Source organism: Gouania willdenowi, chromosome 21, assembly GCF_900634775.1.
Source record: "Gouania willdenowi chromosome 21, fGouWil2.1, whole genome shotgun sequence".
Lineage (NCBI taxonomy): Eukaryota > Metazoa > Chordata > Actinopteri > Blenniiformes > Gobiesocidae > Gouania > Gouania willdenowi.
Window position 1 is genome coordinate 11,712,206 of NC_041064.1, and position 15,105 is coordinate 11,727,310.

The 15,105-nt window shown below is 38.1% G+C and overlaps 2 protein-coding genes across 2 annotated transcripts; both read right to left on the bottom strand.

The window, feature by feature from the left end:
• Positions 1 to 272: 272 nt before the first annotated feature.
• LOC114455111 (WD repeat, SAM and U-box domain-containing protein 1-like) lies at positions 273 to 4,483 on the bottom strand. The gene is made up of 5 exons (XM_028436147.1): positions 4,467 to 4,483; positions 3,893 to 4,047; positions 2,667 to 2,808; positions 1,064 to 1,251; positions 273 to 391 (listed from the first exon to the last, which is right to left on the bottom strand). The coding sequence occupies exons 1-5, from the start codon at positions 4,481 to 4,483 to the stop codon at positions 288 to 290; spliced, it is 606 nt and encodes a 201-aa protein (XP_028291948.1). The 3' UTR covers positions 273 to 287.
• A 3,036-nt stretch (positions 4,484 to 7,519) lies between these two features.
• On the bottom strand, positions 7,520 to 14,592 carry cd302 (CD302 molecule). Its single transcript, XM_028436251.1, has 6 exons — positions 14,439 to 14,592; positions 10,011 to 10,136; positions 9,808 to 9,918; positions 8,667 to 8,849; positions 8,530 to 8,550; positions 7,520 to 8,418 (listed from the first exon to the last, which is right to left on the bottom strand). The coding sequence occupies exons 1-6, from the start codon at positions 14,527 to 14,529 to the stop codon at positions 8,216 to 8,218; spliced, it is 735 nt and encodes a 244-aa protein (XP_028292052.1). The 5' UTR covers positions 14,530 to 14,592; the 3' UTR covers positions 7,520 to 8,215.
• Positions 14,593 to 15,105: the final 513 nt, after the last annotated feature.

Here is a 15,105-nt window from a genome sequence, read left to right on the forward strand (position 1 = left end):
CAATTTCAATCAAGTAACAGTACTTCTACTTGAGTAGGATATATTAGTACTCTTTACACCTCTGTAAAACACATTGTTATTCCTGTCAGATTCAATTTAAAGTTTTCCTTCGAGTAGGACTTGCAAGACTTTCCCATTTAATCCAGCCCAATTTTGTTCAAAACAAAGTTCTGATCAACAGCTTCCATTGCTGCACTTGGATCAAGTAGGACGATAACAGACACTTTTCCTGACTCAGTGTTCGACCTTGTGTCACTTAACTCAACCTTTTCTATTCGAGAGCAGTCTTAAGAAGCCGGCCTACCTCCTCCTTCACGCTGGGAAACAATCCATACTTTCATCTGGTTGTCCTGTCCACAGGAGGCCAGTCGAAACTCCACACAGCAGTCGTCTGCAGAACAAAGGCAGCCACATCCACTCTGACTGTGTCTATATATTTCAACACGGACAAGTCCAATAATAAAACAAATAAATCATGTGGTGGCCTGTTTTTGATGATATCATCAGTGTCTTGGCTGGTCGGACTTTCAATTGTCATTTTGAGACACGCACTGTGATATAATGAAAACGTCTATTTATGGATTTTTGTTAAAGTTCAGTTTATACCAAAGATAGTCATTTTTGAATTTATAAATCTTAGAGCTGTACTCCATTTTACTTCAAGATATTCTGAATTTAAAATTAATTACACGTTTTTTTCTGGACACCACTGAAAAATATTTTCAGGTAAGTTTTTTTTATCTTAAATTATATAAAAGGGGAAAGAAATGGAAGTAGAAAAATACATATATTAAAAGTGTACAAGTGCAGGCATGAACAGTGTAGTCCTAGTTTACATTATTCAAAAACAAGCGGAACAAGAGCAAGAAACAAACCAAAAAAGCGAAGCTAAAAAATGCTAAATGTTCACAAAAATGATAAATTAAGTATTTGTTACATCAATTGTTATTTACTGTATCAGCATGTACGTCGTTGGAAACGTGCATGCAAATGTAAACAAAACAGATGATAAATCAATGTAGGTGGAATCATGTGTTCAGTGAAATTAAACTTTGGTTCTTACCAACTTTAAATTGCGAGCAGAAGCAGCAGCAGGCGACCCCGAGGTCATGCGCGTCCTTCTCAGCATGCAGTAAGTGGACGTCTATGTCCCAGAGTTTGAGGTCTCCATTAGTGCAGCCAGTCACAAACATCTGGCCACACGGAGAGAAGCAGCATGCAACAACACTGGCCTCGCTCACCACACTGCATCTATCACGGGAAAACGGAAGGGAAAGTTGGTGCAACTTTGGTCAGACGTGAACTTCCTTATATATATATATATATATATATATATATGTTAAAAAATACTTCTGATAACCCCAATTTTGCAAATGTGATACTGGCATTTATTACTAAATGCACCTGTGGACTTGTGTTTGTAATGTGGGTGTTACCCATTTCACTGCACACACCATGCACTTCAAGATGCAGGTAAAACCCAAGAATGTAATTTCAGATTATCTTAACAAACAAATGTAATTAGAATTTAATCAACCAAGTAAATTACTTCTCTCTCTCTCTCTCTCTCTCTCTCTCTCTCTCTCTCTCTCTCTCTCTCTCTCTCTCTCTCTCTCTCTCTCTCTCTCCCTCTCTCCCTCTCTCCCTCTCTCCCTCCCTCCCTCTCTCCCTCTCTCCCTCTCTCCCTCCCTCCCTCTCTCTCTCTGACAAAGCCTCACATCTGCATTTCCAGTTAAAGAAGTTGATTGAGACAACATTTTATAATTATATGAAGCACTGATTACATGCAGAAAATAAAGGAACAATTGAAAGAAAAAAGTGCTGTGCAAGGACTCCCTCTGCTGATGAGGACTGTGTATGACATGCTTCAGTAAAAAACCCATATGAGAGAATCATTTTATCAGTTGAAGGTAACAAAACTAATCATCATTCACTGATGATGTAACACAGGGGTGCACAAGTCCTGTCCTGGAGAGCCTCCATCCTGCATGTTTTAATGTATGGCATATTTGTGAGGTTTTGGCATGGTTTTAACTAGGGGTGTGAAGAAAAAAAAAAATCGATTTTTTTTTTTTTTATTTAAAAAATTGATTTAAATAATAATAATATTTTTTTCTGATATTTAATCAATATGTTTGTGCATTTGTGCAATATTTCAGTGGTGGTTACAATGCTTTCAATGAGTTGCAATGGTTATTTGATGCACTTGATTTTATGATGGCAGTGTGTAATGCCTGCAATATTTATGTATGCACAGGCATTTTATTTTCATATAATCTGTTCAAATCAGTGTTTAAACTGACAATAGGAGAAATTATAATTTTTCTCTTATTTTGTGCCTTGTCAGTAACTCAGTGATTTATCCTTAATGTTCTCACTTACAGTTGTTACAATGCCGTCAATATGTTGTCATGGTTACTTTGAGACTTCTACACAGTAGTTTCAGTGAAAAGAAACTTGTTGCACTTTATTTTATGATGACGTTTAATTTTGATATTAACTGCGTTTGGGGGTTTAGTTACTTTAAGTATTTTTTATGCAGACACTTCCCCAGTACTTTTACTTGAGTAATTATTTAAATGAGTTACTTTTACGTGTAAATACTTTTTGACATGAAGTATCTGTACGTTCATTCCAGTAATTAAGTTGAGTACTTTGGGATGTACCTGCGCAGAGTCTGGGAGGAGAAGTCCCAGAGGGTTGCAGTTCCGTCTGTGGCTCCTGCCAGCAGCAGTGATGTGTCCGGGGCCAGTGAGCATGCGCGGAGTGGACTGCGGCTCGGATGCTGCAGAACAGCTGACACCTCACCTGTGCCAAAGAGAGCGGGATAATAAAAACATTAGGTGGAAATAGAATAGAACAGAAACGTATCAATAGCTTGCCAGTGACTTAAAGTTCCATCAGTTTTATTCTAGCTTCTTATGTATTTTAGCTACCCTGCCCTTTTATTTTAGCCCTAACCCAGGAAATACCCTGAAATGTTTCTTTTTTTCGTATATGTATTTTTAAAGGTGGAATTTGCCGTGTTATAAATGTTAAAATGAAAAAATATAAATGACAAAAGCTGGATTCAAACCCACGACAGCAGAAGGTAGAATTCTTAAAGGTGCAGTCCGCAACTCTCAGATCCTTTTTCCAAAGTCCCTCCCTCAGAGGAGCAACAAGCTAACGTCAGTCCGACGGCAACATCACAGTAATATAACATACTCTGTTAAAAGCATATTACTGCAGCGCTTCTCTCTATCAATGTGCACACACCTCAGCAGCAGCAGCAACAACACAGTGTCACCTACAGCAGCTCACAAGGAGGCTGCTGCGCACACATGAACGACACATGCACTACAGAGTTCTAGTGTAACAATTACAAATCAAACATAATGTAAATCAAGCAACAGTAATTAACTTTCAAGCAGAAAAGTCACCAATTCCATCTTCTACTGCGCTTCAGCCCGGTGAAGGGGGCGGGGACTGTGAACAACAGCTGTCAGACAGCCCATCAAACACAATCCTGGCTCTGATTGGTTCTTTTTACTCGGTCGCACGGCATTCTGGCAATCTGCCAAAGGCTGCAGGAGCAGCAGGGGGGACTCAAGTCTGTTTTTTTCACACAAACTACTCATTTCAAGTAAAGCTGTCCCTTCATAGTGACAGCTTTAGCAAATAGGACAAAAAGTAACTTTTATAAGAGTTGCAGACTGCAGCTTTAAATCAAGCGCATAATTTTTGGAGCACTTAGGTATCCTGACACGGTGATAATAATACAGGCACATGACGCTATGTAAATCAAGTTCGGAAAACATACCTATAGTACTAAGTGGACTATGATACGTTTCCGTATCAATAGTCACTTCCGGGAAAAGAAAAAGAAGAAAAGAAAAAAAAAAGAGCTCACCTGTGTCTGTTCGCCACGAGATGGCGGACCGTCCGTGGAGCAGCTGAGCAGGTAACCTCCGCACGAGCTGAAACAGCAGCTGTGACCCCGTAACCGTGGCCCCTGAGCGGGGAGAAGGCAGCTCCGTGAAGTCCGCTGTGCTGTAAACACGGAGACTTTAATCACCGGAGCTGTGGCTAACAGAGACCCAGAGAAGGCGCAGCAGCTGATTTCATCCGTTGTGTTGACGGAGCGAACAGAGAAAAGACAGCCATTTGAGTTTGGAACACTCCTAAATATTCCACTGGGACTTCAGTCTTTATGATGTAACTGCTCAGTCAGTGAAGAACTAAACAATAGCCAGCATGGCAAACTCTGGCTCCTGCTTGGGAGAGAGTTTACTTACTTTCCGCCTTTAACACAGCCATAAAAAAAAAAAAACATCTTGCATCAAGATGACGTCATCTGTCACATACGGATTGTTTCCTTCAGGGTCAAAGTCAAATGAGCAGATTTTATCTCTCTTATTACACTGTCCTGTCCAAACCAGGACAGCAACAAACAATTAAGTCCACATTTAATTTATCAAACTAACTGGAGCAGCAGGACCATCATATTAATATATTAATAAATACAATTTGCATTTTTATTAGATTAGATTATCCTTTATTTTATTCCACAATGGGGAAATCACACACTCTACAGCAGCCATAGATACAAAGAGCAAGCAAACAATAACACCAATACAAATACAGAAAGGGGGAAAAACTAACGCAACAATAAATATACAATAAAAATTAAATAAATAATTATTGAGATAGATATTGGTCAGATAACAGTACAGAAAAATATAAATAAGCATTAAGTGGGGTTTTACAATGAGTACTGAGTGATATTGCACATAGTAAGGCTGTGGAGGAACTTTATAATTTACAGAGGAGGAAAAAAAACCAAAGCATTTCACTTTATGTGACTTTGGTCATTAAACAGCTGATTTTAAATGTTTTTTACTGCTTATTTTAATGTCCGCATTGATTTTAAGCTGTTTGAATATTTTTCTGTGCACGTTTTTGATCATGTATTGTAAAACACATTGAATTGCCTTGTGCATTAATGAATGTGCTTTACAATACAGAAAATTCCCATGGAAAATGACAGAAATTGATGTGTGTAAAAAAGTGTTTTCAAATAAATCAAAACACACCCAAAGCTCTAATCACGCAAACATATAAAGAGTTTTAAATATTAATACTTTTAAATAAAATAACCATAGCTTTTCCACAGTAGTCCTCTTAAATGGGTCTGATTAGGAAAAGGTGGTTCAAAACAAAGGTAATGCCCATCCTCACAACGCATTGCTATCAAATGAAATACAATTGTGAAATCATTCTTATATCAACCACAACTAAATATTGTAATATTCAAATATTTGTTGTTTTTCCCATGTCTGCAGTTACATAGATCAATAAATTGCAGACATCAGTGATAGGTTTTGTAAATATTGTACATGAAGTGTTCAAACCTGGGTTAATTATAGTTAATATTGCACTTTGTGCAGTTCAGTTGCTGTTAAATGCAACATAGTTTGTTGATAACATATTTTTTTTAAAGTTAGTTCTCTCTCACACACAATGTCTTGCTTATGCCACTATGCTCATTTACATATACACAATTCACTTTCTTAAATCACAACATTGCATCATTTTTTCTGTGTTGGTATGTGAATGCACACTTAGGTATAACACATATATACAGAACTTTTTTATTTATTTTTTTTTGTTTTTAACAATATTCCTAATCAGAAGCTTTTCTCAAACTGAGCTGTAGGTATAGACAATGCACTTAAATAATACATATGAAACACCTTAGTTTTCCAAATACTTTCTTAAGACATGTTGCATTTTCATTTACCCCAGAAAACAGTAAAACGTCAATTATTTAGGAATCTGATAAATGTATGTGTTGTTAAAATGGTTACTGTATACATATAATAAAAATAAATGTACACCAAAACTAGAGGATGACATGAGTGTAGATGATCAAACACTAGCACACAGTGTTCGTGTAAAATTACAGCCCTATCACATTTCCATTATGAATTCTACAATCAATCAGACTGTGAAAAACATTTGGAGTTTTAAAGATTGCCAAAAGTTATAACAAATCAGAGTTTGAAAAGAGGAGTTTGTGGTTAGCAAAGCTAAACCAGGATCTACGAGGCAAAAATATGGACAACATCTAAATTTCTTCGGCTCATTTCTTGTCAGGTAAGTGAATTGCTGATAGCAGTGGCTCTTAACTCATCTTCTAGTGTGATTATGATAATATAATTCATATCAAGCTACTGCATGTGGTATTATTGACTTAATATAATCACATTTAATAACCTGATACTGTAGCAACACAGTTGTTAAAATGCAGAGCTAAAATGTGCTGTATTTCTCATTGTATTCCAGGTAAAAATCTCAGATGGACTGATCATTGGTTCATGGCTCAACTAGTCTGGGACATTTGGATTGACTATCCTTCTATCCTATCCTGTTCACTAACCCTAACCAGTCGAAGCGGATGTCTGTCACCTCTGAACCTGGTTCCGCTGGAGATTTCTTCCTATAAAATAGAGGGAGTTTTTTTTAGTTGAGTTATTGCATTACATACTTTGGCCTTCACGACACATCTATCATTGATGACTTGATCCACACACCATCTGGTTATAGGCCTCCAAACGTTTATAAGATTTAAGATTTTCTGCTGTGTATGGCCTTAGCGAGAAAACCAGGTAGTTGACGATATCTGGATACATAATAGACGGAAGACTCTCCGGGTTGGCATTGTTCCAAGACTCATATGGATCTGTACCACCAATAAAACCTAACTTTTCTAAATATCGTGCCCTTTCCTGTGGACCAAGTCCTTCCCTGTATGCCTTTGCACCTATAATGCATTTTGAGGAGCTTTTCTGTGGTTTATATATCGCAATAATTCACCATTTCCTCTCGAAATTCGGGATTTGCTTGTGTGCGTGTGGTTTGTTTTGCTGCTGCTTATCGTCAAAATGGCGAGTTCTGGGTTGATGACGCGCCATGAAAACCCTCTATCGTATATAGTTTAAAAGCAATTTAACACACAAAGCACAATTTAATAAATTAGGTCTAACGAGAGACAAAGAATATTTCAATGATCCACCTGGTGAATAAAACAAAGCATTGCCTTCATTGTGGAAAGTAAAACAAGCGTTATACAGTACTCAGATTTGCAACTCATAATAATTGAATGTCCATAACTATTTGTGTGCAATCAGTCATATTGTAGATTATGTCCGTTTCATTATTCTAAAAAAATAAGTTTACAAATAAGACAAGATTTTACAATAATAGCCATAACCACTTTATTAAAAAGCATGCAGGATTCAATTCCTGCCACAGTAATAACATGTCACAGCGAAAGGTTCTTTTAAAAATACTTAGTGAGTTCAAACCTTTAAAATGTTGGCACATTTTTGGAATCACCCTATTTAAGAGAAGTAAAAACTATTTACAATTACAGAAATATCACATTGGGATTACCTTAGCGGGGAAATAAAAAGACACTTTAATGGCAGCTCATGAATGGCACGTTTAAAATTGCAAATATCCACAGTGGACCACGTGCAGATGCAAAAATACATTTAATACTTAGAAAATACATTTGCATCATGAGAAGTTTTTGGTTAATGACCAAGTTATAGGTCAACTGTGTGCGCAAATAGTCCTTATTTTCATGGACGGAATCTTCAGTCTCATATGGACTGACAACAGCATCCCATCATTCATTTACAAATGGCTTATGTTCAATTTAATATCAAGGATGCTTTACCTGTGGTTAAGGTGAAACATTACCTCAACAATACGCCATCATGCATCTTTAAATTCAAGCTGAAACACAAGAACTAAAACTGACACGTTGGATTAGTGTAAATATAGCAATCATCACATTTGACTTAATTCAAAAGGAGCAAAAAACACCAAAAGGCACAATAAGCATAAATTGGCATTCCATGTCAGAGATTAGAAATCGAAGCACACATTTGGAAGTACAATAACAGGCGATTGAGGACTTTGTTCTACCTTCCCCAGCACATAGTAACAGTTTCTTTGATCATGTGCAAAAACCAAATACTAAAGCACATTAAAGTGCCTAACGTATCCTTAGATATTAGTCTCAAACAGATGGTGAAAATGCAGCAAAGTTATACATATTTGTGTTAGTACATTTGACCAAAAACCAGCAGTGAAGTGTTTTCAGCCAGTGGAAAATGCACTACAAACCATTGTGACAAGTAACCTCACACTAACGGTGTTTCTCCTAAGGCACACTATCAGTCTCCTCAGCCTCCACCAGGCAGGACTGGTCTGAGTCCAGGACTCGGAACGGTGGGTGGTACTCGAAAGCCGTGAGGATGGTGGAGCCGAATTTGTGTTTTTGATGAACGACCCAAATGACTACTGAGATTCCCATGATAGCCACCACGCTGAGAATGACCAGGGCGGAGAGCAGCCCGCTGGGCTCTGAGTGGAACAAGAAACAATGCAAGGAAGGGTCAAAACTCTTATCACAAAGTCACAGCGCAGTGAGGAAAAGAAATGATGAAAAAAAGCTTTAAAAGGTGGTGGACTCACTTCGCTTTGCTGTTTCCACATCTGGGAAATGAAAAGAGAGAGGGTCCATTGCTAGAGAGCAATCTTTGCATGCTTGTATTCTCACACATTCAACTAGATATGTGTGCTACTGTATTAGTAAAAATCATGAATCCTACCCTGAGCCGTCTCACAGATGACCCCGTTCTCCATATCATCCATGCAGCTCACATTTTCCCATCTTCCTGTCATGCTATGCAATGCAACACATGTGTCTACAGGCAGCAGGTCTGAGGCAAAGGAGCTCTGCTCCCAGTTAGTGAAGCGGACAGGGTCCTCGTGGAACCACATCATGTTGTCACCTGAACAAAAACATACATTAAACCAGTGTTTCCCAAACTGTATTGCCCCATGTACCCCTTGACCTTTACTACTTATCACAAGTACCCCTTAGCTCACGTTATACATTATTTATTTTTGTCTGCAGGCTCGTCTAAACTCCTTCCTGTCTCGTCCAACATTAAACTTGAATTTAGGCCTTTTTATTCTTTTTTCTCATTTTAGAATTTGAACTTCAACTTTTGGTGTATTTTAAAGAGTTGTGCCACAAATTGTTATTGATGGATGAGAAAAAAGTCTGTGAATGTAAAAAAAAAAAAAAAAAAAATCTGACAAATGTTTCTGTGTACCCCCTGAGAGGTGTTCAAGTACCCCAAGGGGTACACGTACCCCAGTTTGGGAACCTCTGCATTAGACCAATCTCGACCCTTTATCATTGAAGGTAATGTGGACCAAATGTACTGGGGAATGTCTTTAGTCATAGTTTAAGACTCAAACAAGAGACGGGAGATCAGAGAAGAAGTTGTTCGTGGGCATTAATTTTAGTTTATAACAACGGATGGAGAAAAAAAAAAAAAAAAAAAAAAAACTCAGTTGTGTACAAATTGTTATTTTTATTCAAATTGCACATTATGTTAGCACTCAGTGATATAAATAATAAACACAACGTTGCTGTTTAAGGTCATTTATTCTATTGTTATAATTGATTCAGTAATGTACCAAAATCAATTTAAATAGGAATAACGTATCTTCTTGTGTCAAATATTGTTGTGCGATTAATTTAGATTAATGAATTACAAAGTCTGTAACTAATTAGTAGCATTTCTTTAATCGAGTCCCACCACTAGTAAAAACATTTTTACACATTAGTTTATGGGACTACCTCCCACAATGCAATGCACAAAACTTCCTGGGTTAAATGAAGCAGATATTGGTTTTTGTCACTCTCTCTAACAGTCACACTAATCACATATTACTTACTGTTTGTGTCATAATACATTCCCAACCACACGTTGACGTTTCCTTTCCAGACCTTTGGGCTGTAGTTAATAACAAAGTCATTCTCCTCAGCATTTTGGATAGTCAGAAGTTCTGTGGAGAAAAAATTGTGGAAATTAGGACAACAAAGCTCTTCTACGCATGATAAGAAGAGAATTAAGAAAAAGAAAAACAGTTGCATTTACCAAAGCCTTGACAGAGGGTTTTCGCTCTGTCAAAGGTGTAGCCTTTGATTTTGTCTTCTTCTCCGTGGACAAAGTGGTAACATCTGTCTCCAAATGTTAACCACGTACGTCCGTCTGCAGGGCAATCTGGAAAAGAGACACAGATTATTAATGTGGGGACTTTTCTTAATTCTTCTGACCTCAGTCTGCAGCACATTTTGAAACGTGATCATTTTAACAGTTGTTTTCATTTTCACCGACTGAAAATTGTGGCAAAACAATAGTGGATATTTATTTTGGGGTTTACACGGAGAGATCCATATCTGGCCATATACCGGTAAAGTACAACAAAAAAGGTGTAAAGTCAATCACCGGCCTTCTTAAATGGCGAAAAACACAAGAAACTACAGTAAGAATAAAATAAAACACTTCCTTGCATCCATTTACGGGACTCCACATCCCACAATGCAGTGCACGAAACTTTTCCAAAAAGAGTTCACTGACGGTGACATTGAGATCTCAATGTCATCATCAGTGAACTTTTTTTTCTTATTTGTAAATTATTCACTGGAAGCTTAGATATTGTGTGACAAAGATATCAAAGTTTGTTGTTTTGAGAAGAGTCATATTTATGATTAAAAGTTATGATTGTATTATATTCTAAAGTTTAGAATTATCTGGCTCGTCTTCCTTTCTTTCTGTTCACAGCATAACCTTATATTTAGTTCTACAAAATGTGTTTACAGCTAATTTTACTGATTATTGTTACACATCATCCTGCATGTGCATTATATACAGTATAAATGTGTAGATGTAACCAACTGTTGGAGAAACCATTTTATGAAATACAAAGCAAACGACATGCAAACAGAAAAACAAAGGTAGAAATAGTGTATTTAACTTATGAAATTAGTGAGTTGTTAAAGTGCTGAGGTGCAGCGGAGGGTCTTCTTCTGCAGAGACGTGATGATGACGGGTCCGAGTAAAACCCATGTATAAACATGCATATAAACACATTACTGGTATATTAACCCATATAAACCAAAAAATATAGAAATGGGACATTTTACGGCAAATGTGTAACATATTACTGGTATTTTGAGAACAGGACACATGTAGATTTCTGAGCAATTCATTATAGTTGTGCAGGACTAACAGGAACTCCACATACTGAAAATTGGTATTGCCACATGTGCACTAACACGACACGACCTAAGAAGAGAACTAAAATAAGATTAAAAATAAATAAATAAATAGTTGCAACAATTTGCAGTCTTGTTCCAGGTTCTGTTGTCATAATATTCCCATCCTTGTACTTCCAATGTTTAAATGTTTTGTTTTTAAGGTTCATGTTACATTTTGCAAAAGGTTGCACTTTATTTCTGGCTTATTGATTTCTGTTTGGAAAATTATTACCCTTTCTTTCAGACATTACATTTATTTGGGTTTGTATTTGTGATGTTCTGTTTTTGGTTACATTTAGATGAATAAATTAATACACTACACTTTGCTCCCCAAGACACTGTGTTTGTTTTCATTCTACAGAGTTTGAGTATATGTCCCAGAACACTGAAACACCATATATATATATATATATATATATATATATATTTATATTATTTATACATTAGCAGCAGTACAATGTCCAATTTCCATTTTTTTCTGGGTTATATAATAGCCAACCACATGTGTCCTGTCCACAAAATATCAGTAATATGTTACACATTTGCAGCAGTAAAATGTCCCATTTCCATATTTTCTGGTTTATATACCAGTAATATGTCTTTATATGTATATTTAAACCCTCGGAAATACCCGGACCTGATGATGAGCTGCTACACTCCGTTACTGTCCCGCTGTCGGCTGAACAAAGAGAAGTCCTGACGGTCTAGTTGTCCTCTTCCTCTATGAGTTCTCTATGGTGTTGTTCATATATATATATACATATATATGTATATATATCAGGTAACGCCAACTCTGAACTTTTCATCGGCTAACGAGCATTTCTGACACCGCTATCATTGCGGAATGCAGATGTTTATGTGCCGTAAAGCGTCGCGTGGTACCAACGTCATCACATTTTGCGCGCGGGTCGAGTTGTGAGTGCGCATGCGCGACCAACCGTGCCAGTCTGGCACGCTGTTTGGACCACCTCTTCCAGCAGGACCATCGGGCCGTTACGCCCCCTGCGGTGCAGTTCACACCTACGCAGGCCAGACAATGGCCCCCCATGGTTTCACACATGCACAGAACTGGTTAGGAACGGCCCTGGTTGCCAGTGTGAGTACACCCTAACAAATGCAAATGTCCCACTGGCAGCAGCTAAAGGTTTGGCAGATGGTCAGCACGGTGTAGCAAAAAGGCGATCTGCTTCTTTCTTATTGTCCATCCATCCATCCATCTTCTCCCGCTTAGCCGTTTCCGGGTCGCGGGGGCAGCATCCTCAGTCGGGAGGCCCAGACTTCCCTCTCCCCGGCCACTTCCTCCAGCTCTTCCGGGGGGACCCCGAGACGTTCCCAGGCCAGCCGAGAGACATAGTCTCTCCAGCGTGTCCTGGGTCTTCCCCGGGGCCTCCTTCCGGAGGGACGTGCCCTGAACGCCTCACTAGGGAGGCGTTCAGGGGGCATCCTAATTAGGTGCCCGAACCACCTCATCTGGCTCTTCTCGATGCGGAGGAGCAGCGACTCTACTTTGAGCCCCTCCCGAATGACTGAGCTTCTCACCCTATCTCTAACTGAAGTGTTCATATCTCAAAAAGTATTGATCAGATCAAACAAAAAATGTACAGTGTACCTATTGAATATCACGGAGCAATTGGTAAAAATTTTTTGAATTTTTTGAGTCTGAAGTCCTTAAAAATCACACACAGGGACCGTTTAGTGATTTTAAAACACACTATTAATGATCAATCATCTATCCATAGTGAAAATACCTTTAGCGTAACGTCTAGAGTTCCAGACCCGGTGTCATGGTCTGAGTTCGCATCATACTGAGATTGTATATGAGCATGCGCGCACATACGCACTACCGAAAAAAGAATTTTTGCTAAAATTTTTCGTTTTTGTTTTCAAAGTGATCGGACACGTGTTTTATTTGTTTATTGGATTATGTTAGGGTTATAATCTCAGTACAGAGGTAAACTCAGACCGTAACACCGGACACCAGACAAACTGGTGTCACGTTAAATGAATTTTTTTTTTTAGAAAAAAATGTATTTTTCGGTAGTGCGCGCGTGCACATATACAATCTCAGCATGTCCAGTTCCGTCACTGCCAGACCTTTTCTACATAAGCGGCGTAATGTACCTATGTTACCACCGTGTCAGGATGGCCGAGTGGTCTAAGCCAAGGTTCCAGATTCAAGGATTCTTCCTTCCGCTGGCGTGGGTTTGAATCCCACTTTTGACATGTATCTTTTTTTTTTCTTTTTTTTTAGTTTTAACATATTTAACACGGCAAATTCCACCTATAAGAATACAAAAAAAGAAAAGAAGAAAAAAAAACATTTGAGGGTATTTCCTGGGTTAGGGTTAAAATAAAACTGACGGAACTATAGCTAGAAGGACACGGGTCTACCGGCATTTGGCTTACTGCGCATGCGCACAGGAAGTGCCGGTGTAATGTAGAATAAACCTACCGTGAAAGTTTCCTACAGTAGACAATGGGCATGCGCATATGGCGAACTGTGCATGCGCGTCCGACATGTTCGAAAAAGGTAAGAATCTTTCTTTTAATTTTTTAGGGTTAGGGTTAATCATAGTAGGAAAATTTAATGTAGCAAAATATTGTACGTAAACGTGTTAATATTTACTACGCTTTCACGCCTACATCCGGTTTGTCTGAGGTCTGGGTACGGAACTATAGCAACAGCCTTTAATTAAAAACTGATCAGCTTGGGTTTGGGTTTCCAACTTTAATATACTGCTAAATCTGCCCATGAACCCAACTGGAGACTTTGGTGATTCAGGTTCGGCCCACGAACCGCATGTTTGTCATTTAGTTATTTCATTTCACTGATTGATCCAAAACTTGACTGTGATTTAATCCTCTCTATACGACACATGTGAAATATAATCCATGAACATTCTCTTTTAAAAAAAAAAACCGCCTAAAAGATAAGGTAAATATATCATTGCATTATTAAATAAGTGTATAGTTAATTTTAGCTGTAAAGTGTTGTGTAACAATCGTTAGTACATTGTTTTGAACGACAGCGCTTCATTTCAGTTGGAAAACAAAGGGAAATTAATTTTAAACGATACCAAATGCAAAAAAAAAAAAAAAAAAAGTGTTTAAGATATAAACTACAGACAGGTGTATGAAAACACACCGTCAACTATGAACCTCGTCACCGAGGACACAGCACAGGCCTACGCGCTGTGTCGCACGTCCACCTCCTCGACATTTGTAACAATAACATGAATAAATATAGAGTCTTTCTCACTCTTACCTCCAGTCCAGACCAGTTGGACGTGAAAAAACAAGACGAAGAAGCAACACAGTGGCCAACGAGAGCTGCACCGTTTCCTCTGCGGCTCCATTGCTGCGTTTAACCTCCAAACTGTTCCCACACTGTTGATAGCAGCGTGAGGTAAGACCCGCCCACACACTGCACGACTCAGCCCAGGGTGGCCAGGTTGGACGGTTTCCCGCTTCTGGGCGGACGTGAATTGACTTTTAAAAGTAAAAAAAACAACAACAATATTACTTGTAAAGGAAGGTTACAAGTATTTAGCATTGATCTTTAAAATACCGCTTATGACGCATTTTTCCTGAATTTCTAACAATATGTTACCGCTATGCATCTACTGAACCTGGCAACACACAGCTATACAACACACTCACATGTCACACAGCTGAGGTCATCTAAATCAGTATCTTGCACTTTGAGTAAACTTTATTTGATTTATAGAGGTGAAATACAAAATCAAAACTGAGGGAAGATTTGTAGAAAAAAGTAGATTTAGCCTAAATGAGGTAGACCATACATTTATACAAATATTTCAAAGAATATACAACAATAATTGTCCAATAACCCTAAAAATAATCATTCAGGGAAACCATGGATGACGAAGGGGTTGTAAAAATAAAAATAACAAAGCCATACAAGAGTATGT